Below are 27,410 nucleotides of genomic sequence, written 5' to 3' on the forward strand. Positions count from 1 at the left end.
TGCATGCAAAGCTTTTGCATTTCAGCAGAAATCAACACAAAGAAGAAAACGCTGAGTGAATTATATGAAGGTCTCCCAGGAAAAGACGATCACAAGCCACAGTTTCCGATGAGGTTAGAGGTCAGTTGCTGACCGGAGCACTGGAATTAGTCGCATTTGGTGTCCGATGACCAGAGATGACCCTGAAGGTGAAATTGACTTAAAATTTCTTATATTGGTTGCCACAGAAAAGAAAAAAAGCATGTGTGATACACACATTTGAAAATAAGACGATCACAAAAAAAAGAAAAACTATAATAAAGAAAAATAGACTGATAGTAAGCACAGAAAAAGAAAGGAAAATGAGAAAAGTGAAGAGGGACAAAAAAACGTGAAGTTATAAAACAGAGACAGTGAGAGAGAAAAAGAAAAGAAAAAACTTTTTTCCCCCTCTTTTGGGAAACACGCGCGGACAAGAGAAAAGGAAAATGAACCAAACCACGGAGAAGAAAGAAAGAGAGACCAGGACTAAGAGAGGGTCAGTTTTGAGTTTCTATTGTCTGGTGTCTGCGTAGCCTGTTCTCGGTGATAGCAAGAGAGAGAGAGAGAGAGAGAAATATTAATGATAAAAGTGTTGCCTAGAGAGAGTGAGAGGGTGTCATTTAAAAATTGAAACTAATTTGTCATAGTAGTAATACAAAAGCGAAATGTGCAAAAAAAAAGTGTTGTTAAAAAGAGAGAATCTGATTTTACTGCAGTTCAGTTATCTGCTTTAGCGTGTTGCCGGAATTGAGTTATATTTTCGCATGTTGTCTAATATTGAGAGAGAGAGAGAGAGAGAGGTTGAGGAGGAAGAAGAAAAAAAAGAGAACGTAGCTTTTAAGGAGATATTTGTGCAATATTCCGAGTGGTTAAATTGCATTAAATTTGATTTTTTTTTCTTCTGTTTCGATTGTTTATGTTATTTTCTCTCGCTTGTTTTTATTATTACTTGGTTTGATTTTTATTTATTTATTTTGTTGTAGAATGCAAGGGTTATGAATGTAGGGGGGCACAGTAATGAATTAGACAAGGAAAGAAATAATGATGGCATACCGGACAAATTAGAGGAAAAGCCTTAGTTGATTGTGTCTTGGCACATGGTCAGTTAGAAGAAAATACTAGCAGGGAACCGGAACCACGGAGGTTAACAGAAGCTTCTCGAGCTCTTTTAGGGAGGCTGGAACTACCCGAGTTTAGAGGGAATTCTAGTGAACTGGATGGGTGGATACAGACCTCCTGAAAAAAAAAACGGTCTATGACCTCTGTGACATGGAGGTGGTCTTATTGGCATATGAACACGCCACGGGGTCAGTATCAAGGTTCATTAGTCAACAAATGAGAGACCACCTCTGATTAAAATGGGAGCAATTTCAATCTGCTTTAGAAAGGAATACTCTGGGGAGCAGACTCCCCTCGATGCGATGAGAAAGATTATCCAGGTCTGACAACAACATGAAGAGGACATAGTCGACCTGGGGGAGCAGATATCCGGTTTGGCCAAGATGAGAAACTGAGAGAAAGTGGAACCATGCAGACTCTATTGGTGGCTATACTGGGAGAGGATAGAGATGTCCGAGCTGATGTTATTAAGGATGGCTCAATCGGACTGCAGAAAGCAGTTGAATCGGCCCAGAGTAGGGAACAGGTGTGGGCGCAAATTCGATGTCTCTGGTTACAGGAAGATATTATGGAGAGATGTAGTTTTGACCGAGAGTATCGACCGAAGTGGGTAAAAAAAAAACCCTTCAGGAAAGAGGGGGCTCCGACGGGCATCAGAGAAGGAGGGAACGCCAGGGGGCCCCCATGCCCCTCCGGGCAGGAGAGGAATGGCTCATTTGGCCTGTAGATGGGAAAGACATGGGGTGGCGAGTAAGCGAGAAGCGGGGTCACTACAGCCAAGTGGCTGGTCGATGTACAGACGCGGCAGACCATAGATTAGTAAGAAGAAAGGATAAAGAAAGACTACCCTCTGACCCACCAGAGAAGAGAATGGCAGGTCAGGCAGACCGAGTGGAGATCGCCTCCCACCTACCCAGGAGCAGCTTAAGGAGGAGACTGACAGAGTTATGACCTGATGACCCTTACAGACCAGCCGAGGGATAAGGGGGCGCCTGAACTGCTGGACCTGTGGTCAGTTCGGTCATATGGCTCGAGGCTGCCCAAAAAGAAAATGTTGGCATTGTCGGGAGCCAGGCCATTCACAAAGAGAGTGCTCCCGAAAAAGGGGAGACTCCTTGATGCAGAAGCAGACGGAAAAGTCATTCCTGGGGTTGACCAAGGAGGAAGAAAAAGGCCAAGGCGAGTAGAATTTGGCTGTATCTTGAAAGAGAGTCGGGGGGGGGGGGGCGTGAAGGTGGCAGCCTTGATTGATACACGCGCCTCAGTGACACTGGTTAAGTCCACTGCTTAGGAAGATGACTACCAGGGACATTTGTGCCCGACCGACCTGGAATTAACACAGGTGGATCAAGGCCGACTATCCCTGGAAGGACTAGCCAGCCTCCCCTATGAGGTAGAGGAAATGACTGGGCAATTACAGGCTTATGTGGCGCCTGATTTGTGTGAAGAGTTGATATTGGGGTATGATTGGCTGGAAGAAATGGGAGCAGCGGTCACTTTCGTTCCACCAACCCTGTGGTTGAAGGGGAGGGGTATTCCCCTAAGTGGCCGAAAACAGCCAAAGGACCTCCCGGTGGTAACCTCAGAGGATACGGAAATCCCTCCTCGAACGGTAGTGTCCATGACGGGAAGGATCCTGAGGAAGGGAAGCCCTGATGGGTACCAAGTGACCTCCTTAGAAGAAGAGGGAGACGGGGACTTAGAAGTGGCGATTAGTGAGTGGACCTGGAATCTTCCTGGTGCTATTAACAAATAATTTCTATAAGACGGTATAGGTTAGACGTGGAACCCAGGTGGGACAAGCCTACTTTGTTGAGAGAGTTCAAAGAATAGGTACCTGGGGTAGAGAGGCGACAAGGAATCGGAGGGAATCCTCAAGGATAAAAACAGAGGAAGTGATAGCATCGCCTGAGTACCAAACGGAGGTAATAAAACGGTTAGAGCATAATCGAAATATTATTGCTTCCAGCGATCGGGAATTGGGATGTACAAACACAGTAATGATGAGGACTGATATGGGAGACCAGCCGCCTGTAAGATTGAAACCCTACCGAACCCCGATTCATAAAACAAAAATTGTAGAGGAGGCGGTGTCTGAGATGTTGGAAGCGGGGATAATTGAACACTCCACCTCACCGTGGAGTTTCCCCGTGGTGATTGTGGAAAAGAATAACGGGGGACACAGATTTTGTGTGGATTTCCTGAAGCTGAATGCTATTACCAAATCCTTAGCGGTGCCTTTGCCCCTAATAGACGACATACTGGCTTTGTTGGGTAGAGTGAGCTGTTTTACCACCCTGGACTGAAGATCCGATTATTGGCAAGTAGCCCTCGATGGGGTGGATCAAGAGAAAGCAGCTTTTTCATGTCATGCGGGACTGTTTAACTTCAGAGTTTTGCCGTTTGGCCTCTGTAATGCACCAGGGTTCTTCTCACAATTGATTTCGATAATTTTGCGGGGGTTGGAGGGGCTTGTAGTGGCGTACTTGGACGATATTTTAATCTTCTCACGGATGCTTGAGGAGCACTTTGAGGTATTTGACATAAGTATTTGAGAGGTTGCGCCAACACCAACTTAAAATAAAGTTACTCAAATGTCAGTTTCTTAAGAAGGAAACCAAGTATTTGGGATTTGTGATTAATGAAGCTGGAATAAGACCGGACATAGACAAGGTGGAGGTCATCGGGTCTTTACCTGAGCCGAAAACCGTGCAACAAGTGCAAGGGTTCATTGGAATGATTGGCTATTATCACCAATTTATACCTGCGTTTAGTTGATTGGCCGCTCCCATAATAGTATTAACGAAAAAGCATGCCGTTATAAATGGACCCCAGAATGTCAAAGCGCTTCTGACACCCTGAAAGAGCAGTTCACTGCTATACCGTTGCTGGCATATCCGGACCTAAGTACGCCTATGGTTCTGCATACAGATGTGAGTGATACGTGTATAGGGGTGGTGTTGACCCAACCATGCCCCGAGAAGGAAGGCCCTGTGCCTCGCATACCAGAAGAAATTCCAATATATTTCCTGTTGCATAACCCGATCCGAAACCCAACAGAAGTGGCCGGTGATTGTGAAGGAAGCTTTTGCGGTTGTATATGCGGTACAAAAGCTGAGTGGAGCTGAACTTGTGGTGTAAACTGACCACAAACCGTTGAGATATATATTTGAGGCAGATTGGACGAACAAGAAGATCCAGCAGTGGTCACTCAAGTTGTCTGGCTATCAGTGCCGAATCGAATATTTGCAACGGAGAATACCTGTATGGATCTTCTGTCCTGGATTCCAGAGCAGCTGGAATCCGAAGCCATCCTTTTGGAACCAGGGGTGGATGACAGAGCTTTCCAGGTAGGAGTGATTAATTCCCGTACCGTAAAGGAAAGACCGGACTGGAGTGAGACAGATGTAACCGAAGCTGAACCTATAGTCGACCCACATTGGGTCGAAATGATCGAGGCAGGTCAAGAACATAAAGAATTAGCAGGGCTAAGAGTCCGTGTGGAGGAAGGTCGGACCTATAAGTACACCCTCCACCGTGGCCAGCTGTATTATATTGCTGGTCGGAACGGAGAAATGGGATTAAAAATGGTGTACCAGCCCAACTCCGGAGAGAAATCCTGGATCAAGCCCATGAGAGGGCAGGGCACTTAGGGATTGAAAAAACTTATCAGTTAATATTTAGAAACTATTATTGGCCAGGACAGGATGTTGTGGAATGGGTAAACTGATGTGTAAAATGTCAGACTCACAGTAGATATCAACCGCTTGCTCCACTGGCGGAGATAGATGTTCCGCAGTATCCTTTCCAGAGAGTGAGTCTGGAACATTTCCGGACCCTACCCCCTGACAGAGCGTGGTATTCAATATATTGTGAGCATAGTGGACTGGCTCACTAACTGGCTGGAGGCTTACACGGTGCAAGATAAAACCGCCCAGTCAGTGTCCGGTATAATTCTGGAGGAGATTTATCCGAGGTATTGGTCCCCAGAACAATTAGTCACCGACAATGGCGCAGAGAATGTGAATAAAATTATGAAGGAGGTACTTGATGAGCTTGGCATCCAGCATGCGTTTACCTCCCCTTATCACCCCCAGAGTAACTCCCAGGTCGAGTGATTTCACAAGACGCTGGTGGATATCCTGAGTAAGCTTGTTACTGATAATATAGTGGAATGGGATCGGTTCCTCACACAAGCCTTAGCAGCAGTGAGGTTCATGATGAATGAAACATCAGAATTTTCACCATTTGAATTGGTGTTTGGGATGTAATTCTCCCGATAGATAATCTCTTGAAGCCACGTAGGAAGTATCTGGGGGGGGGGGGAGGAACATCACCAGTTATTGTTGGAACAGCAACATAAGAGATTTGTCCGTCGGGCCAGGGACCGTACTAAACGAGCACAAAAGAAACAGAATGTTCGGGTAAATAAAGATAGAATTAAGATGGAGTTCAAGGTGGGAGATCCTGTTTACTACAAGGTGCAAGCTCGAGAAGGGAAGTTGGATAAATGTTGAACTCCTTACTAAAATCTGGGACCAGGTTGCTGGAAATATAAAAAGAGTACATGGCAAAAGCAGAATGTGATATAAAACTCGTCCTGTGAAAATCAGGGAGACGCCCATGTAAGGCTACCTTGGTTGCACCCCAGGAAACAGAAACCTCCGATGAAGAGGTGTTGTCGGTTCAACTCGACGTAGATATTATGAGGACGCTTAGAAACCAGAGTAATAAGGTGGCGACGCTAGTCTCTCGGGAACCCCAAGTGGCCGGAGGTCAGTGCCAGTCCGTAGGGAGGAGTCGAATGTAGACAGTGAGGCCCCAGAGGATTCCAACGAGTCTTGGGAGGAGGAGGATCAGATTCCCCTATCCTTATTGAAAGAACGGCTGTCGCAGCAGAGGGAACCAGCGGCGGACTGCTTCCAAGGGAAACGCCCCTACAGGACAGGCTGAGGGAAGCCACGAAAGGGAAGAGAGAGACGAAAGGGAAACTTTTGACCCCTAAATTAACTCAGATAATAACCGCAATGAGGCAAAGTGCTGTTCGCTCATGGAAATTGGGTGATAAAATTGATGGAAAAAGGGAGATAACTATTGACGTCTTATTTGGAAGATGAGTTGAATCAACTTGGGTTTTTTTTTATAGAATATGGAACAGTCATTCTTAATTGTAAATAGTTACGAATATTAAGTTTTGACGAATCAATCTAATTTAAAAAAAAAATATATATATATATATATATATATATATATTTTTTTTTAACCAAAAATAATCGAGAGCAGGTTGGCTCTGAACATAATTGTGAAGGAAGAATTCCAGTGATTGAATTTATTTAAAAAAAAAAAAAAAATGAAAAAAGAAAATGAGAGTATTATTTTAACAGGTTTTGTGAATCTTGATGATTTCTGTTAGCTGAACTAGCGTGTCTTATGTAGCGATATTCAGCGTTGTTGTTGAGAATTAAACTTTTGAGAGTCTGTTTTATGATTTCTAATGACAATAATTAGAGGTATTATTTTGGAGAATTGAATTGATTTGGGGGAAAATTATGACTTTTTTCCCTTGGTCTGGAAGGATTTCTCTCATGAAATTGAACAGATGTTGGTTGACTTCAGTTGAGAATAATTGAGGGCATTGATTTCAGCGATTAATTGACTTTTGAGAAGAAAATAGAATTTTACCTCAGTCAGGAAGAATTTCTTATTCGAGGAATAAGAGTTAACAGGCTGCTAATTGAGTGGGATTAATTAAAAATAATTGTGATTATTACTGGGTGAGGTCATGAATTGGTTGTACTGCATCCAAATTTAGCTCGAAAGCGATTTATATTTTTTTTTAGATGAACTTTTCATTGCGAGTAATCGTGCGCGTGGTATTCGCACTTGAATACATTAGTCCAGAACAGAACTCCTTGCAAGATATTGGGGCATTAACTGACCCTACGTAACTGCTCAGCTTGTGAGGTCGTTAAACATTTTAACATTAATTAATTTTTTTTTGGGGGGGGGGGTGTTAAGAAAAGTAAAAAGGCTGACGATGGTAGGGGGCGTGTGGCGTTGTAATGATTGTTGGGTGGCTCTCGGTTTTGGATCCGGCTGGGGATGGTCTGACCCCAATGGTGATGCCTTCGCCCCTCAGAGGCCCTGTGGTCATTCATGGGTGTGGTGTACGAGAATGGAGGAGGAATAAGCACACTATGAATGATATGTATGCTGCTGTTGTTGCCTGCGATCATATGGTGTGTAAAAAGAACGAATGTGATGATGAAATGAGGCGACAAGCATCTCGAGACTGGTTGCGCGGATAGCAAGAGAAACTCTGGTCCGACCTGTCTATAATTCCGGAGGAGAATGCAGATTTCTGGTGCCGACACAAGAGAGATCAATGTGCATGCTGAACCATTTCCGACGCCAAGATCCAGAAGCACTAAAAGACGACTTGAATATATATATATATCTATATTTTCCTTCTCTTCCTTTTCTTTTTTTTTTTTGTTGGAGTTCTTGCAGGACCCTGAGCTGTGAATTGCCAAAAGAAATTCTAATGGTAACTTGAATGAGGTGAGAAGTCCTCAGTTCAAGAAAATTCTTACAAGGTACTTGTGGGAGCCTTTCTTAGTCTCACACAAAAACATGTGTTCACATTTCAAGCCACTTTTCTTGTCATATACATACGCGCACATGTACACACAAGTAGATATATTCACGTTCGCGTACATACACTCACATTCACGTGTATACACACACATGGGCAACGTCACTTCCCCTTTGCACATGCGCAAAAGACCACCGAAAACAACTATAAAAGCAAGAGCAATAAGCTGCTTCCTTCCTTTCGAGTCAGCTTCTTAGCTGAAAGGTTCGACGAACCAGCCGCCTCCCGAAAGGGAGGCGCGCGCTCGTGCATGTCACGTCCCCTGCTACTGTATGTGTGGGGGCAAGAGTTAACAGACAGTACGTACACCTTACACGCTTTCTATCTCCATGGCCTGGATTGACTTTTTCTCATTTTCTCTCTCTCTACAACAATAGACTTTCCTTCTCACCAGTAAACAGCGAGAGACGCACGGCCAACTAAACGCGTGCGGTACCCTTTTCTTTCATTTGTTTCTTCACAAAATAAATTCTAATTCATTTACGCGTTGTTCGTTTCTTCCTCAAAGCAATTCATTTTTCCCTTCTCAATTCAATTCATTTTCCCTATTTTGCACCACCACTACAAATTGGCGGCACCCAAACGTGAGATGAACACGCATTTCCTTCTATACCCTAGATTGCTACATGCTGAACTGTGAATTACAAGGTGAAATCTTAACTGCGACTGGTTAAAGTGAGAGAAATCTCCCCTAATTCAATAAAAAGCGAGTGCTAAAGTACCCTGATAAGGGTTGTATACCTTCTATTGAGAGACTGTGCTGTTAATGAAAAAAAAAATCTTATAAATTGTGACTGAAATTCTGAAAAAAAAAAAATGATGAGAAAGAAAAATCCGAGTAAAAACTTTTGTTTAAACAGGGGAGATAACTCTTATGAGTTTTGAAAAAAAATTACAATTTAAAATAAGTTTATAATTGAGAAATACAGGATTCACGAACTGACAAAGAACTGAATGACATTTATAAATGTTGATATTTTTTGGGGGGAATTACCATTGTAAATTGTGAAACAAAAAACAAACAAAAACTTTCATGATCAAAAAAGGAAAAGAGACTTAATGATCTTGAATGAGACTGTGGACTTTTAAATTTTTATTTCGTTTAATGAACTTTTTGATTTCTTTCTAATTCTTTGTAATGACTTTCTTATGAACTTTTGTATGAAAAAAAAGGGTAAGAACTCTCGTTGGAGGGTGTCTATCAGACTATGTATATGCTATCTTTTCTTGACACGTAAACCAACAATGAAGAGGGGGGGGAGAGGTAAGAAACCTGGTGGCCAGCTGTGAGAGGGTGGAGCGGTGAGTTGGGCTTAGACCTATTGATTCCGTAGGAGGCAATATGTCTAAAGGGGGCGGATATAACGTGACCGTTTGAGGGAGCGATGTTGCTCCCTATTAGGGAGACTGAGATCCCCTAAACCCTGAGGGAGGCCGGTAAATATGCTGAGATTGTGTGTTGAGCGTTAACTAAATCCTGGACAGCGGCGGATGACCTATCATAAGTGATGAGCAGTGTACTTGGAAAAAAGCAGAGATAAATTTTATTGTTTAAAAAACCCAATGACAGGAACGTCAGAATAATATAGAAACGAGATGTGTACTTGTTAGCCTGGAGAACCCCTGTTCAGACTATGGCTTTCTAAATTTGAATTTGTGGATTTGACCCCTAAGGTCATGTGAAAGTTCATTTTTTGTCCCTGGTTTTGAAAACTGGATGATTTGTTGAATTGCACACACGCAAAATGTCAAACGTGTTGAATTTTGGTTGGTTCAGCAAATCACCAGACCCCAACTTGTGACCTCAGTATAAAGGCACATACTCGGGTTGAAAGAGGCAGATTGAAGCCAATTCTTGAGAAATTCTCCCAGAGCGTCTGAGACCCTCACCCACTCCTCTATCCTGACTGCCATCCAGTGGACGAAGAATAAGACTTTTATGAGACTTAAAATGTTTTGGTGAACTGACGATGTACATATGTAAAAACCTGTAACTTTTGTGAAATTAACTTTTCTTTTCTTTCTTTTCTGACGTGCAAAGCTTTTGTTTTTCAGCAGAAATCAACACAGAGAAGAAAACGCTGAGCAAATTATATGAAGGTCTCCCAGGAAAAGACGATTACAAGCCAGTTTCCGATGAGGTTAGAGGTCAGTTGCTAACCTGAGCATGGGAGTCAGTCACGTAATGTGTGTGACGAATACTCATACTCACTTGAGAATTATCTCCGTATAGATATCACCCTTAACTTTTGATCTCAAGCTGAAAAATCATTGCTCAAAAAAAAAAAAAAAGAAAAAAAAAAAGAAAAAAAAAAAGCTGGTTGTGAATCCAATCAGAGACCATACTAGAAATACCTGTCACAGTCGCACGTTAATTGAATTTAAATGACTCTGTTGCTAATATATTCATAACATACCTTTGACATCCACCTTACCCTCATGTGAAGTGTGCCTCTTTGCATTGCGCTCAGCATACTGGGAAACCATTCAGCCAGAGAAGTTTTCTTGTGTTTCCAACCCCGACTGGTCTTCCAATGAACATTCAGCCAGAGAACCATTCTTGTTCCAACCACCATTGGGCCTTCCAATATTAGAAATATTCAAGGACTCTTCTTTTTTTTTTTTTTCCTGTCAGTCACATGTTATTATTACAGCATCATTTAGTTAAGAAAAAAAAAATTTTTAATTAAAAAAATGAACCCCCCAAAATTATAAAACTCAACTATCTAGACTTTTGTGTGCTCTTTTCCATTTTTCTTGCCCATTGAATCCTTCTGCTTTCTACCAAACCTCAGCCGTAAGTAACCGCGTGCACGGAAGATTTAATGACGATACAGATATTTTCCTTTCTTTTGCCTATGCCTGACTCAATATCATATGGAAGCCTTTGTCCCCATGGGTCTGATGGGTTGGCATTTCTTCGATGGTGGACTTCTCTGCCCTTTGATTAAGCCAGAGCAGAACAAACTAACCGCAAAACCAAGTGCTAGGACTGAAGTTAACCCAAACCTACGACACTGGATTGACAAATGTTGAAGCACACGTTTCTTCATGGAACTTTTATAGAAATAGTTCATTCTGACCTGTGCAGTTACCATTGTGAAAAGGCAGAGTGTGCCACCAATATGACTGCCATACAAATAGAAATCATTGAAAGAGTGAAATGGCTGCAGCCAAGAAAAGATATACCGGAATGACCAGAAAACCCATGCAGTTGCTAAAATTAGGAATTCACAATTTCTAGAAAATAATAATGATCTCATCTGCCTGTGCAACTGAGACAGCTGATCTGCATTCCACATGATTTAACAGTAACTTCACGTTAGACACCGCCCCCCCCCTCACAAATTTCTGTTTGCAGACAGAAGCCACACTCAATTTGATCATCACCCCATAGCCGTGATAGCATAAAAACCTAAACACCTTCAAGGTGAGTGGGCCTGATCTTATCCCTGAAACTTTACAACAAATACTTTACTGAAGCTTGCTCCCCTGATAAATTAAAAATTGTCTCAGTGGCACCAGTATTCAAGAATTCTAATGAAAAAAACAAAAAAAAAAAAAAAAAATGACCTGCTTGATTATCACATCATTAATCTTTTTTTTTTTCTTAAATCTTTTGAATAATCACTTCATAAATGCTAAATTTCTTTCTGACGTGGATAAAGGCAAACTGTGGATATCCTAACAATCATCTCTGAATGCATATACCATGCACTGGGCAAGGCAGAGGGAGCTATGCTGGTAGTATTTAATAAGGTCTGGCATAAAATTTCAAGTACACATGCGGCAAAAAGAAAGTCTGCACTTGTAATTTTTACAAAAACTTCAAATTTAAGCTAAATTTAATGTAACTGTTTAAATAAACTATACCTCATTTGATTGGCCTTTTATTCTTCTATAATTTTACATGTTCATATTTCACTTTTAATTGAAACATTCTAGTGTTCACGTCAATTTTAAAAAATAGCTTCAAATCGAAGAGGCAAAAAAAAGTCTGCACAATAGAAAATTGTTATTTAAATGTAACGTTAAAACATTAATGCAACACAAATACAATAGGAACAAAATGAACTAGTTTATATTTAGTTTATATTTGACAGCCTCAGTACTTATGTGTTGACATCCTGCAATCTTTTGGGAATTCCATGAATTAGACTGCAGCAATACTCCAGGGAAAAGGCATCCCACTTTTCTTTTATTTTTGTCCAAAGTTCTTCTAAATTTGAAATGTTATCATTGTGTAGCTGTTGCTTGATGTAAATGTTTTTGCTAGGATTGAGGTCTGGAGATTGTGCAGGCCAATCCAAACATGGAATATCATGCTCTTTCAGGAACCTCTTGACATTGCCAGCTGTGTGAATGGGAGCATTTTCCTGCATTAAGATGGGATTATCATCCAAATTTTGACCAAAGTAGGGTAGAAAATGCTCAGTCAACATATTAGTGTACTTGGGCGAATTAATTCGACCTTGCAAACGAACTATAGACCCTGGACCATTGGTACCAATAATGCCCCACACCAAAATTGAACCTCCACCACTTTGCAGCGTTGAAACTGAGCACCTAGGATTAAATTCGTCTTTCCTCCGACAGACGTACTGCCTACCCTATTGAACTTGCTTTTGTCACTAAAAAGCACAATATGAAGAGTCATGATCTTCATTGCATCTGACGAAGTCCAGATGGCACTTTCTGTTCTTTACAGAAATCATTGGCTTGCATCTTGCAACATATCCTCACAAATTAAATTCCTTTAATCTGTTCTTAACAGTACAAGAGAATACTTCACCAAGATTGCACCGTTGTTGGATTTGGAGTCGTTTCAAATCTGTTTCTTAGGCTGCGGATCTTGATAGCATTGTCTTCCCTGTTAGAAGTAACTTCTAGTATAACCAGATTTAAGGACATCACAAACACTGCCAGTGTTTTTGCAGTCTTTCGTACCGTTTTCTCATCACATTTCAATCTGCTGCCGATTTCTCGATTGGATAAACCAGAAAGGTGGAGATTAATGAGCTCCTGACGATCACTAAGAGAAAGTTGTAACATATGGACTAAATGTTACGTTGTATAACCTGGAACAACAACAATTACGATTAGAGATGCTTTGTTGCCTGTTGGTGAATATTTTAAACTGATTTAGGGGCGATAATTTAAGCTGGTTTTAAGCAAATTTGTTGTTGCGGACTTTCTTTTTGCCTCTTCAATTTGAAGTTATTTTTTTAAATTGACATGGACACCAGAATATTTCAATTAAAAGTCAAATATGAACAGGTAAAATTATAGAGGAATAAAAGGCGAATCAAATGAGGTATAGGTTGTTTAAACAGTTACATTAAATTTAGCTTAAATTTTCAGTTTTTAAAAAAATTACAAGTGTGGACTTTCTTTTTGCCGGCACTGTATTTACTAAAGTAATTAAAGTAATTACTTTATCAACAACTCAACATAATCCAATTCTTCTTAGACAAGAGAAAAACCCAGGTTCTTAACAACTGTACATCCAGACATGGCATTAATGAAGATATGCTCCAGGGGATTCTTGGACCTTTATTATTCCTGATATTCATAAATGGTCTCCCTGATGAAATTATGTCCAAGATGGGCATATTTGCTGACATCATGCTTTACACAAGAAATATGGGAAAAACAAATGTGCACATATCCAATGTCTGAAGCCTTAGAAAATGTAGTGGAATGAGGACATAAATAGATCCTAACATTTAATGCTACTAAGAAAAAGCTCTTTTCCTGCAACAATTAGAAAAAAACCTTTTCAGCCACCCATTGACATGGCGAATAGTTTATCATTCAAACTTATCGGCCCAACATTAACATAATAAATCAAAACAAATAAATAAAATTGCCAAGGCTGATTGCTTTACTGTGCTAGAAAACTACTCACACCTGACAGTCATCATCATCATCATCATCATGCAGTCCGTCAGTCTTGACGATGACTAGTCGGGGCCTCAGTGCTTTATCCTTTGGTGTTTGCATAGTCCTCTTTCTGTATGAAACATCCGGTCACAGGCACTGCATATGTGGGTGCCAGGATTGTGTCGTCTATAGTGTCTCAGCTCTAAGGCTTCTCCAATCTTTCTCTCTATTTCTTCCTTCCCTTTGTGGAGACTGTTCTGCCAACCACTCCTTTCTTTGCCTTGTTCCTCCCAACTCTCGACATTGATGTCCATTGCCTTCAGGTGCCACTTTGTTACATCTTTGTAGCGAAGCTTCTAACCTCTACCTTGCGGGTTCCATTTTCCAGTTCTCCGTAGAAGATCATCTTTGGAATTCGGTTTTCTTCCACTCTAGTAATGTGCCCGGTCCATCGTAGTTGCATGCTAGCAAGGGTAGCTTCCACACTATTTAGGTTTGCTCTCCTGAGAACTTCCGTGTTTGGTATAAAGTCACTCCATTTGATCTTCATGATCCTTCTCAGGTGTCTCTGTTGGACGGCTTCCAATCTTACGTGTTCTCTATACAGAGTGTAGATCTCTGCTGAGTACAGCAGGACGATGGTTTTGTAGACTCTGCACTTCGTCTCTAGCCGGATACCAACCCTTGTCCAGAGCCTCTTTTCTAGCTTGCCAAAGGAGGCACATGTGTTTTGAATTCAGCAGCTTATGTCTTTGTCAGCACGGTTATCAGTGCTCAGTTTTCAACAACTTTTAGCACCTTGCCGTTGATTGTTATTATAGGCTCTTGCGGGTCATTGTTACCTGGTGAGGGCTGATACATCACTTCAGTCTTCCCTATGTTGATTTGTAGTCCTATCTTCCTGCCTGTTTGACAGAAAGCATCAACTATCCTCTGCATCTGAGCTTGATTGTGAGCTATCAGAGCCGTGTCGTCTGCAAACAGTAGTTCTGTTATCAGCTCCTTCCTTGTCTTGGTCTTCAGTCTTGCGAGGTTGAACAGTTTCCCATCAGAGCATGTGTGGATGAAGACATCTTCTTCGATGCTTTGATGGAGCAGCATTAGGACGGCTGTCAGAAATAGAGTGAACAGTGTTGGGGCCAGTACGCACCCTTGTTTGGTGCCGTGGTTTACTTCTAAGAGTTCACTTTCTAGATTCTCTACTACAACTCTCCCTTTTGTTCCTTCGTGAAATTGTTTGATAATTCCCACAAAGTGATCGGGGCATCCAAACACTTTAAGGACCTTTCACAACATTTTTCGATCAACTGTATCAAATGCTTTACGGAAGTCTACAAAAACTATGTAGAGCTCCCGATACTGTTCAATGGCTTTTTCTTGAATCTGCCATAAGCTGAAGATCATATATATTGAAGATCTTTCATGTCTGAATCGACACTGTGATTCGGTTAGGACCCTTTCCGCCAGTCTGGCTAGCCGTGCTTGCACCACTTCAGCCATTATTTTCCCGGCAATGGTCAGCAAGGATATACCTCTTTGTGACCACCTTTGTTTTTGTAGATTGGAATGATCATGACATCTTGGAATTCTTGTGGCAGCATTTTGGTGGAGTTTTCTCATGAGTTGTTCTCCACTGAACTTGTATATTTCAGGTGGTATGCCGTCAATTCCTGGAGATTTGTTCATTTTAGTTTTGTCAATTGCTTTTCTTATTTCCCCAAGAGTTGGTGTATCATTCAGGTCCATCTGTTGGGGGAAGACTTATGTGGCTTCTCCTCATCCGTATTGGATTGCACATTCAGTAGGGTGCCAAAGTACTCTTGCCATCTTTGAATTATCTGTTTTGGTTGGGCCAGTATGGTGTTTCCATCTTCTGATAAGAGGGTGTTAGTTATCTGGGCTCTAGGGCCATACACTTCCTTCAATGATCTGAAGAAACCTGCAGAATTGTTTTCCTCCGCTTGCCTCTGCATATCTCCAGCCACCAGGTGTTTTCCATTTCTCTTTCCATCCCTCACTTGTTTCAGCTTCTTCTGTTTTGCTCTAGTCGGGTTGCTCAGCTTTGATTTTAATGCTTCGTTTCTTTCATTTATTACATCTCTAATCTCTTGGTCATTCTCATTGAACCAGTTAGCATTCCGCTTTTTTTGTGTAACCAAGTACCTCCGCCGCAGCGGAGAATACAGGCCTGCTTAGCAAGTCCCACATTTGTTCTGGTGAATCAGAATCATTGGTGATTTGTTCTTATGCTGAGTTGATTGCAAGTTGTAGTTAATCTTGCCATTTTCTATCTCCGAGCTTTGATGTGTTTAGCTTTCTCTTGCGCTTCGTTGTCGCCCTGCTGTACACAGGTTTTATGGAGAACTTGAAGGTAGTCTTGATTAGGTAGTCGTCTGTTTGGCAATCTGGTCCTCGCATAGCTTTTGTGTTCTTGGCATCTTTGAGGTCCTTCCTTCTTGTGATAACATAGTCCAGGAGATGGCGTCTCTTTGATCTGGGATGTTCCCAGGAGTAGTAATGGTTATCCGAATGTTGGAAGTAAGTGTTCGTAATTGCCAATTCAAACTCTGTGCACAAACAGAGCAGCAGTTCTCCATTTGAATTGGAATTTCCCTTTCCAAACTTTCCGAGAACAGGGCTCCATGTATTGTAGTTATGGCCCACTCTAGCATTTAAGTCACTAAGGAGAACTAGCTTATCCACTGCAGGGACATTTGCTAGGGTGTCTTTCAGCTGAGAGTAAAAGGCCTCCTTTTCATCATCTGGGTAGGTCATTGTCGATGCATAGACATTGATGATGATGGTGATGTTACGGTTATGGGATGTGGTGATTCGCAGTGTCATTATTCTTTCAGAGACTCCTCTGCGAGTCTACTGGCTAGGTCATTTCTGATCGCAAAAGCGACTCCAGCTCTTTTTGGTTGATCTACAGGACAGCCCTTCCAGAAAGAGGTTCTTCTTGCTCCTCTCAGTTGGCCCTCCCCACTGGGTCTTGTCTCCTGCAATGCAGCTATGTCGATATTTGTATTTTCGAGTTCCAGATATATAAGTGCTGTTCTTCTATGTGGTCTGTCACCCAAGTCCGTATCAAGCATGGTTCTGATGTTCCATGTAGCGATGTTCAAGTCTTGAGTGTTGTTATTTCTTGTTCTGTTGTTGTTACCGCTCAATTGAAAATCCACTGCCCGCGGTTTGACAGTCAGATGGTCTTTGGATAAGCTTTGTTTACCTCACCTTTTATAGAGGCATCCCCTTCCAGGGCAAGCAGTGCTATCCATGAACAGGGCTGCTTGGTCATCTGTGAAGCTGCCTCAGGGTATCGTCATCCACTCGGTACACCTGCGACCTTCACATATGGCCACCTATGCACAGAGGTTGGACTAGTGGCTCCCAGCTCTCACACCTGCCACTGTTATCCTCACTCCATCGCCACAGGACTTTCCACCTTGGCTCCTAACTTGCTTGCGCAGTTTAGGTGTAGTATCTGTTGCGCATCAGATAGACACCCTCTGAACCTCCAATGTCCAGTGAAGCGATCCCGCGACGACTGGCAGCAGAGGAGGCTGCAGCTTCTGGCCGAAAGTAATCTCAATGAGGTTGACAGTCACCCTATCATATTTGCTACTACGCCTTTTCTTTCTCGATAAGATTTGAAATCAGAGTTCCTATCTCTTAGCATTTTACTGTGATAAAGCCCACAAGGCAGTGGTGTTTGGTTTTGGGGTTGCTCCCCTAGTCTTCGCCCAACCAAGGGCACCAACAAGAGAGTGGGGTAGGGGTTGGTAGTGTGCCAGGGCATGTCCACACAACGCATTACCTCTGGGGTCCCCTACTACTCGTAGATCTTCTACAAGTGTAGTTTGGGGCCGCAAGGCACCCAGTTACCATGTGTGGCCAACGTGGAGGCACTGTAGGAGTCTTGATGATGGAGAGGCTATGTACTGGCAGGGAAGACTTATGCATAGCTGCTCCCTTTTCACTGGGAGGTTAGCCAGCGGTGTTGGCTGAAAGCAAGAAGGCATGCATGAACGTAACACTAACTTGTACCTAACACACTAGACGTATCCTCTCGTTGGATCAAGACACCAACGCACACCTGACAGTATTATGTATCTCTACAAAGCCACCATTCACCTATGGAGTATTGTTGTCATATATGGACCAGTGCATCCATCTCACTCTCTTGGACAGGGTTCAAAAAAGAGTCTCCAATCTAATAGAATTAAACTCCAACCCTTGTTCCATTGCTCCATCCCTGTGCTTGTTTTAGAAGTGCTTTATGGAATGTGTTCAGATATGAACTTGTGATACTGGTGCTCCTCAACTAAATCAACAACCAGCAAAACACAACACCTTCACTGTTGGAGCCCCTCCCCCATGCCAGAGATATTTCCACTCTAAAAATTTTTTCACTAAAATTCCAAGACTTGTATTCCCTTCCTATAACCAACTTCCGACTGTATTATCAGCATGCAAAACTTTAAATGCAATCTACACATCTATCCTGCTGTTTACAGTGTCCATGTAGGCATGATCCATAACCCGACAATTATGTCTCCGCGATAATCTACCTTGTTTGGAGTGAATATGGGTAAAAATAAAAAATCTTCGACCTGATCCACGGCTGATGGAACAAAAGATTGTGGATTAAATAAACTATTGTTTCCAAATGTTGTACAAATAATTCCAGAGGCAAGAAAATACTGTTACAGATGCACTTAAAAGAAGGAGGTTACGCTGACATTGTAAGAATAACATCCAAGATGAAAATAATTGTTGAAATAATCAAACACATAACATATGATACAATTGTTTCAACTAAAACAAAATATCTAACCAAATATCAATATTATGAGATAAACATTTGCAAGTTATAAAAAAATATTTTCTTTGGCTAATAAAGTTATAAAAAAATATAAAAAAATACAAAAATATAATAAAGTTATAAAAAAATATAAAAAAATACAAAAATATAATAAAGTTATAAAAAAATATAAAAAAATACAAAAATATAATAAAGTTATAAAAAAATATAAAAAAATACAAAAATATAATAAAGTTATAAAAAAATATAAAAAAATACAAAAATATAATAAAGTTATAAAAAAATATAAAAAAATACAAAAATATAATAAAGTTATAAAAAAATATAAAAAAATACAAAAATATAATAAAGTTATAAAAAAATATAAAAAAATACAAAAATATAATAAAGTTATAAAAAAATATAAAAAAATACAAAAATATAATAAAGTTATAAAAAAATATAAAAAAATACAAAAATATAATAAAGTTATAAAAAAATATAAAAAAATACAAAAATATAATAAAGTTATAAAAAAATATAAAAAAATACAAAAATATAATAAAGTTATAAAAAAATATAAAAAAATACAAAAATATAATAAAGTTATAAAAAAATATAAAAAAATACAAAAATATAATAAAGTTATAAAAAAATATAAAAAAATACAAAAATATAATAAAGTTATAAAAAAATATAAAAAAATACAAAAATATAATAAAGTTATAAAAAAATATAAAAAAATACAAAAATATAATAAAGCCTAATTTCAGATTCTTGTCCTCATCTTGGATTTTATTTTCACAATGTTGCCGTCAATGTAACTTTTATTGAGATGCATCTTATCAAACTCAGAAATTTGTACAGAATTTTGAATGGAATCCTTTATTGAATCCATGGAGGTAGCTTACTCTTGTTCCATCAGCCATTTCAGAGTTCAACAAGATGGCATCTGAAGACGATCAAAGGTTACATCAACTAAAATATGACAATAACAACATTCGAGATGAGAATAGTAGTCAAAATAATTATGTTTAAACATTGTAAACAATGTCGAACTGAAAACATTATTACATTTTCATCATTAAATGTGTTCTTTTCTATATTCTGGGAAAGACTTGGAATGGTAGCAATAATAACAACAAACAAAGACAAATTGATTTTTATTGTAAAGCTTAACAATTAAAAAAAAAAGTAGAAATTTCAATAGCCACCTTCACATGCACACACACTCCGACATCTTCCAACGAAACAAACAAAACACTTTAAAAAAAAATTAAAAAAACAAAAAAAAAAAAAAAGCACTTTTTTTTTATTGTTGTTTACAATCAGCCTTTCGAACTGGAGATTTCACTTCAATAATTTTATCAGCTGGTGCAAAGGTTCCCTGGGGTCGTCGTCGCCTTTCTAATTTTGTCGGTATATTTTCAGTATCGAGATTCATTTTCTTTTCTTTTTTATCATCATTGTCAATAATGGTCACCTCGGATGACATACTAACAACCTTCTTTTTGACCTTGGGAGATCCGTCCAACAAATCGATGGGGTTAATAGCCCCGCTGTAGACAAGTTCTGCAATCTGCTGGGCTTTACATTTCGTTGGCTTTTCTGCAGATATTTTTGTCTCTGCTTTTGGCTCGTCTTTTATTAACGATGATGGAAGATTCTGAATCGTGCCAAATGGAAGTTTTTCAACACGGCTTTTTGGTGAAGATTTTTCTAATAATTCATCTAAAAAAAAAAAATAAATAAATAAATAAATTGTTTGATGACGATAGATTTTTTTATAGAAAATCATGACAAAAAGATTTACGTCAAAAGTAAAATTTCCCAATGTATTAATTTTTGTATCAATTTTTTCTTTTTACCCTTGCTTTTTAAAAACTATGTACACTCTTTTTAGAGAACAAACATCCCAACACATTTCTCGTCGGGACCAGTTGAGATGGAAGAATGCAGACTGTACTGGTCCTATTCACTGTCCAATCTCAGCTGCTACTTGCCTAGTTGGCATTATAGTAGAGGTGTAATAGTAGAACCAAGATAGACAAAAGAATTCACTGGTCTTTACAGCATTCTGTGTTATCGCTATAGAGACTGTGTCCTATTTTCTAATCCCCCTTGTACCCCCTACCATCCATCCTTCTTTAACGACATCTCCGGTGGTTTGGACATGCAGCTCATTGTTTAGAGAAACAGCTTATTCACAAGGTCCTCTCTGCCTGGCATTTGATTCATCAAGTTTTTGATATTTATGAGCTTTAAGTTATTGTTTTATGTTTTGTATTGTTTTTGCATCTGATTTAGTGCCACTATTTTTCTTGCTGCAAAGAAATAAACATTCCTGGTATTTTTTATATTTTTATTTATCATTTTTCGCTTTGGAACATGATACTGCAAATTTTGCACACTACATGTTTTGCACGCTACACTCGGTACACGTCTTACACACTTGATGCTGTCTGCAAATATCTTTATTCTTGTTCAAATTTTGGGTATTTAAAGCATCACAATGGAATTGGTTAGTAGTTTCCCATCTTTTCTAGTGTCTATTTAATTCAAGTCTCTCTTGATGTTGACAGTTTGTCGATTGTGAAGATATAAACATTGCTTTTTACAATATATCATATTTCTCCTGATACTCATTCATATTCTTTAACGCTTTGCTTTCGCAATTTCAATTCCATTAATGAGAATTCTCTGCTTCTTAGGTCGCTTTTAAACGTGTTGAATTTTTCGTTTTGTTTTGAAATTTTTCCATTTTCAGTAGATCCTCTGCATGGCTTTTTTTTTTAATTTTTTTTTTTAAATTTGTTTTTTTAATTTTTTTTTTTTTTTTACATGGTCTGACCAATTGGAAATGACTTTCTATCAAAAACAGTGAAAACTGATCTAGCTGATTTTCTTTTAGCAACTGGACAACAATGAATCTTGGAAATTCAGTTTGCGGTATTTGTGGGCAAGAGTTTTATGCCACTTGTGTGCTTTTCAATCTCTATATTCCTATCATGCGTGATATCTTCCTGCAATTTGGCAGAGGTAAATACTAATCCATACACTTATTTGATGATTTGAGTCAAACTGATTATTTTCTTTACCAGTTTCTCAGAGGAAATAAATCCAATTCTTTGAATTGGTTTAGGAAATTTGGACTTTAGAATAAAAACTCCAAAGAACATGAATGTTCCTGAAAACAGCAACATATATATACATGCTTTTCATGAAATATGTATTAAAACAGTTATTAGTTAGAAATTTATGAGGATTTGAACAGCGAGGTTAGGGTTTTATTGACTCAGGAGTTTGATTTTCTTTTAGTCAACCCCTGTGTACAAAAGTTTTTTCGTAAAAAAAAAAAAAATAAATAAAATAAAAAAGGCAAAACTTGTTTTACCTGGATTGAATTTCATCAAAAGTTCCTCAATTCGCAGTTTCAGCTTCATGTTGTTGCAGTGTAAAGACTTGACCTCTTCCTCAGTTAGACGTAATTTCTTAATATAGTCAACCACTTTGGATGACTCTTGGAAATACTGCATCTCCACATTGCCTAACTTTACGTTCAATTTATCCAGTTCTTTTCTAAGGAATAAATTCAAAATTTATATATTTTATAATGATTGGAAATTTTTCATTTTTCTACATGCACGTGTCGACTTCAATTGAATCTGCATCATCTTCTATTCTAAAAACTAATCATATAATTTTATACATAAACTAGACTACCAATGACCTGTTGGGTCAGTATATGTTATAGCTAGCTACAGAATAGAGAGTATAGAGAATTAATGTATAAAATTGCAAGTGAGTATACAGAATAAATGTATAAACGCGCAAAAATTGAATGCATGCATGCACAAAAACAAACATGGCGACCAGTGAAAACAATACAGAATACATTGGATAATATCATACGATTTTAACATCATTGCCCTTAGATTAAATGAAAAATCCTTTATATAAGGGAGAGGGGTGTAATCCGTTGAAAAAAGATTAAGGGAAAAAAAATTAAAAATGAAAAGAAAAAAATATGAGTGTTCATTGTACAGGTCCACCCTAGTTTGTGTGTGTGTTTTGTTAACAGCCTTAAAAATATCAGGAAATAATAATTAACTGATTAAGTAATATTTAATGATGAGACCCTTTTCAAAGCAAATCTTAAAAAAAAAAATTTCTTTTATATTATCTTTAAAGGTCATTGAAACGTATTAACCAGAAAAAAAGTAGACTTCGATTTCTTTTTAGGAAGTAAACTACGCTAGGTTAGGTAGTAAAAAAAATAAATAAATAAATAAATAAACATTTTTTTTTTTTTTAAATTGATCAAGTAGTTTTTTTTTTTAACATTAGAAAATAATATTTGCTTTGTTTTTTTTGTTTGAAAACAATTTCAATTTGCAATGAAAAATACAAATGAAATAATTGTAAATAAATAATTTTGGACACGAAAAAGTTTTAAAACCAAGTTCTAGTTTTAATGATACACAACTTGGGTAAAAACAAATATTTTTTTAAAAATATATACATGCACCTGAACAATCGACACCTCCCTTACAATTGTTTCCTTTTCATCTTTTTTCAACTTTTTCTGCGAATTATTGGACACTAAGCTACCAGATTATAATAAAAAAATTGAATAAAAAAAAAAAACTATTTAAAGATTTGACAGGGGGTTCAATTTCACATATAACATTAGCATTACAAGTGTATGCTGTATTTTTGTGGACATCAGCAATATAACATACCTAATGTGTTTCAACAAGTCATATCTTTTTTATTTGTGGGTCAATTTTTAAAAGAATTACATAGATGGAAAGAGAATAGAGTAAGCATTCTAATGATGTTAATTTATTTTTCTTTTATGCGTTCAATGTTTTTATATTCCAAGTTAAAAATGAAAACAAAAATTTTTTTAAATGGTCAAAAATGACGACAGCAAAAAGGGAATTGTTTTTTTTGCAATGTTTACATTTCATACGTTATGTTTGGATACACATGTGCGGGATTAAATTATGGCTGAAATTTTATAGACTATATAAGCATAGAAGTCCATCTCTACTGGACTTTGATTTATATTTTTACGATCACAGGAAGCAAACTTACAACCGAGCAAAGTTGACAAAGAATATTTCAAAATTGATAAATCGGCATATATCATCCATTTTCATATAGATGATAGTTTAAGAATTATTTTCATGTATAATATGTAAATATTGGATAATTATTAATTGTGCAGAAATTTCTCCAAAATGTTATCTTTCATAGAAATTACAGAGTATAGAATTTAACGGGAAAACGGCGTTAATATGTTGACCAGCGCTGAGCTGACTAAAGTCAGCACATCACCGAGTTTCATTTGTATCCGCATAAGCATAGAAAACTTTTCTACTTTCAAAATGAAAACGGAAAAAAGTTCCATTTTTATTCCGAGTTTGTCAATTTAAAAAAATTATTTTACAAGTTTTTAAAATTTGATTTCCAAACAATACCGAGCCAAAACTATGTTGTTTTTAACGCTTTTAATACGATGTACTAAAAGCGTTAAAAACAACAAAATGTACAAAGTACATGCGTTTCTGTTATGGCATTAATAGCTTTATTTGTACTTAAGGTAGTGTTACATGATAAGGGCTGTCCCCTTTTCATGTAAGTATAAAAATAGAGATTTAGTTAAAATGAAAATGAAATAGAATAGATGAAATTCGGACCTCGTAATTTAGGTTTAGAAATAGATTACGAGAGAATTAGAAAATGGAATGTAAAAACAAACCATTGTTTAGCTTAGTGTCACGAACCAATATAATATCAGTGAACACTGTATTAATAGTGATGATGATGACGGTGACGAGGATAGTAAACAGTAACATAATTGGTCGAGATCCGGCCAATCAGATCAAGTTTCACTTCTTAGCCATGGTCGAGAATCGACGATAAAATAAAATTAGTTGCAGAATTTGGGGGAGGGAGATAACAGCGTATATTGATGGCTGGCCGCACTCCAAACTTCAGGTTGTAAACCGTTGGATATAAAAAAAAAAAAAAAAAAAAGGAAATATATAAGAGGATGACAAGTGACTCCACCAGTTACGGTTAGTAAAACTTGAATACGCGTCACACCCATTTTGTTCCTAAGAATATCGATAATTTTCGTCAACGTATTTATTTTCAAGTGCGGCTATATAAAAAAAAAATATAAATCCGCGCAAGACGCACAAACAGTTATATTCGGACTTTTTCTGTATTATCATTTTCTTTATTATTTGAATTTTGAACTGTTGCAAGATCTCTTTCGAAGTTGTACGTGTTTCATATATCAAAAAAAAAAAAAAAAAAAAAAAAAAAAGGGGGGAGGTTATATATTTATGTATATACTAAATTTTCGCTGTTGGATTCGAATTTAAACTTCACCCTGCTGTACCTGAATGGAGACGTACTTAAATCCGAAGGAAGATAATTTTAATCACCAGAATTAAAGAATAATAATAACAAAATGAATTAATAGCTATAAACCTTATCGGCTATAGATTCCAAAGACAATCATCCTGGATCGGGTGATGGTCAAATCTAAAGAATGAACGTCTGATATTGGTTTCGCGAGATTCTCCTCCCTCTTCGTCCGGGCTTTGTCTGACCCATCGAAAAGGGAGTATTTTGTCACATGGGGGCTCGTGCCGGATGTTTATTATTTTGATTCTGGTTTGAAATATACTTTTACAAAAAAAAAAAAAAAAAAAAAAAGGCAAAGCCAAATTACGGCGAGAACAAGCTAAGCATAGTATGGCGAGAACAAGTTAAGCATAGGTTACGACTTATACAATTCGCGATTACGACAACACCCCCAAAAATGGAAGGGATAAATCAATTCTTTGCAGAACCATCATTGGCGAAATTAGAAAAATTAAGAAAAACCGAACTAATAGCAATTGCTGACAGACTAGAGCTCGGAATAAATAATACAATACGAAAGAATAAGATGATACGAATCATAGTAGAACACATGGTAGGTGAAGAATTGTTAGAAGAATCAGCATTAGAAAAACTACCAAAAGAAGTAATTAAATTATCAAAAGAACAAATTGAATTAGGAAGATATAGAATACAAGCGAAACTCGAGCTTGAGAAGGCAAAATTAGAACACGAGGTCAGAATGAAAGAATTAAGGATTTATAAAGAAAATAGAGAGAAGGAACAGAAATTCGACCTCACGAGACAAGTGAGATTAGTGCCTAAATTCGAGGAAAAAAATATCGATGAGTATTTCACTCATTTTGAAAGTACGGCAAAAAACCTGGAGTGGCCGCGTGAAAAATGGGCAATATTATTGCAGTCCGCATTAATAGGACGAGCACAAAAGGCATTCACAACCTTGTCGCCGGAGGAGGGCGCGGACTACGAAACAGTGAAGAAGACAATCCTACAAGGGTATGAGTTGTGCCGGAGGCGTACAGGCAAAAATTTTGAATGCTAAGGAAATCTGAGGGTCAGTCATACCGAGAATTTATTAAGGAAAAGGAGAGACTATTAAACAAATTGTGTGAATCAAAAGGAGTTGACAATGATGTGAAAAAAATCAAGCAATTAATACTGGTGGAAGACATTTTGAACTGGCTACCGGAAGATATGAGGCTAAATTTGAGTGAAAGAAAAATCGAATCAAGCGGGGAATTAGCCACCATTGCCAATAAATACATAATATCTCGGAAGAGAATTAAAGGTAAAATCAGCCCAAACAAATTTGACGAGATCCGGAGTCCGAATGCGAGTTCCTCACCCACGCCAAGTTCAATCAGTTGTTACAAGTGCTAAAAAGTAGGGCATATTGCTAGTCGATGTACATGGACAAGGCAGCCCGAAAAATATAAATGGACGTCCATGAAACCACAAGGAATTGTATTTTTAAATTCAGATAAAGGAAACTACCAGCCGTTTATAAGAAGAGGGATGGTCATAAATAGCCGAGGATTGAAAACCCCAATAAATGTGTTAAGAGATACAGGCGCCGCCATTTCACTTATAAAGAAGAAGGCACCTTTGAACAAAATCGTGGATCACGTGTTTGTTAAAGGAATAGGAGGAACGATTAGAAGGATCCCCGTCATGGAAATTAGGATAGAAATTGGAAACGTAGTGAAAATTATTAATGTAGGAATAATTGAAACACTTCCTGTGAGAAATATTGATTTATTGCTGGGAAATGAAGCAAAAATTGAACTAGAAGAGATTGACAAAAAGAACCCAGAACGAAATGCGCAGACCGCGTGCGCATACGACTTGCGAGCAAGGAGGCGAGAAGACGGAACAATGGTGACAACAAGACGGACAAAGTGCGCCAAGACGACGCCATTGAACAAAACCTGCGAAAAAGGGTTAACACTGTTGGGAAAATCTAAAAACGAGTTGAGGAAAAGCCAACAAGATGACAATAGTCTAAAGAACTTATTTGAATTAATAAATAAAAAAATAAACGAAGGAAGAGCACAAGAATATTACCTGGAAGAGGGAATATTGAAAAGAATGTACGACGGAATGAAAAGGAAAAACCAGGTAGATGAACAGCTACATCAGCTAGTCATACCAGATGAATTCCGAAATGAAATACTTAAGTTAGCCCATGAAATAACCCTAGCTGGACATCTAGGAATAAACAAAACGTACGAGAAAATAACTCGACATATTTATTGGCCAGGAGTGAAAAATAGTGTTAAGAAATTCTGTGAATCGTGTGAAATTTGTCAACGGGCAGGAAAACCTCAGACAGGCATACCGCTAGCGCCATTAAAACCGATAAAAATAAGTGGAAAACCATTTGATAAAATTTTAATTGATTGTGTCGGTCCCCTGCCGAAAACGAAAACTGGTTATAAATATCTACTGACAATAATGTGTGCAAACTCGCGTTTCCCAGAAGCAATTCCCTTGAGGAATATATCT

General features: G+C 38.2%; 3 protein-coding genes across 5 annotated transcripts in view; all 3 read right to left on the reverse strand.

Moving 5' to 3' along the window:
- Positions 1–14,965: 14,965 nt before the first annotated feature.
- LOC145246510 (uncharacterized) lies at positions 14,966–15,424 on the reverse strand. Its single transcript, XM_080108123.1, has one exon. It carries the CDS (start codon positions 15,422–15,424, stop codon positions 14,966–14,968), a length of 459 nt encoding a protein of 152 aa, XP_079964249.1.
- Positions 15,425–15,949: 525 nt separating this feature from the next.
- On the reverse strand, positions 15,950–16,522 carry LOC145246511 (protein CFDP2-like). The gene has a single exon (XM_080108124.1). It carries the CDS (start codon positions 16,520–16,522, stop codon positions 15,950–15,952), a length of 573 nt encoding a protein of 190 aa, XP_079964250.1.
- A 3,108-nt stretch (positions 16,523–19,630) lies between these two features.
- Positions 19,631–27,410, reverse strand: part of LOC145246775 (uncharacterized) — a 243,664-nt gene continuing 235,884 nt past the window's right edge. For all 3 annotated transcript variants that reach the window (XM_080108560.1, XM_080108559.1, XM_080108561.1), the window contains exons 10-11: positions 21,877–22,061; positions 19,631–20,213 (exon numbers count right to left, since the gene is read on the reverse strand). In XM_080108560.1, coding sequence (XP_079964686.1) covers positions 19,795–20,213; positions 21,877–22,061 — 604 coding nt within the window. In that variant the 3' untranslated portion in view covers positions 19,631–19,794. The remainder of the gene's footprint in view (positions 20,214–21,876; positions 22,062–27,410) is intronic.

The sequence above is a fragment of the Euprymna scolopes genome, chromosome 24 (genome assembly GCF_053919585.1).
Source record: "Euprymna scolopes isolate OS-2025 chromosome 24, ASM5391958v1, whole genome shotgun sequence".
Classification (NCBI taxonomy): Eukaryota; Metazoa; Mollusca; class Cephalopoda; order Sepiida; family Sepiolidae; genus Euprymna; species Euprymna scolopes.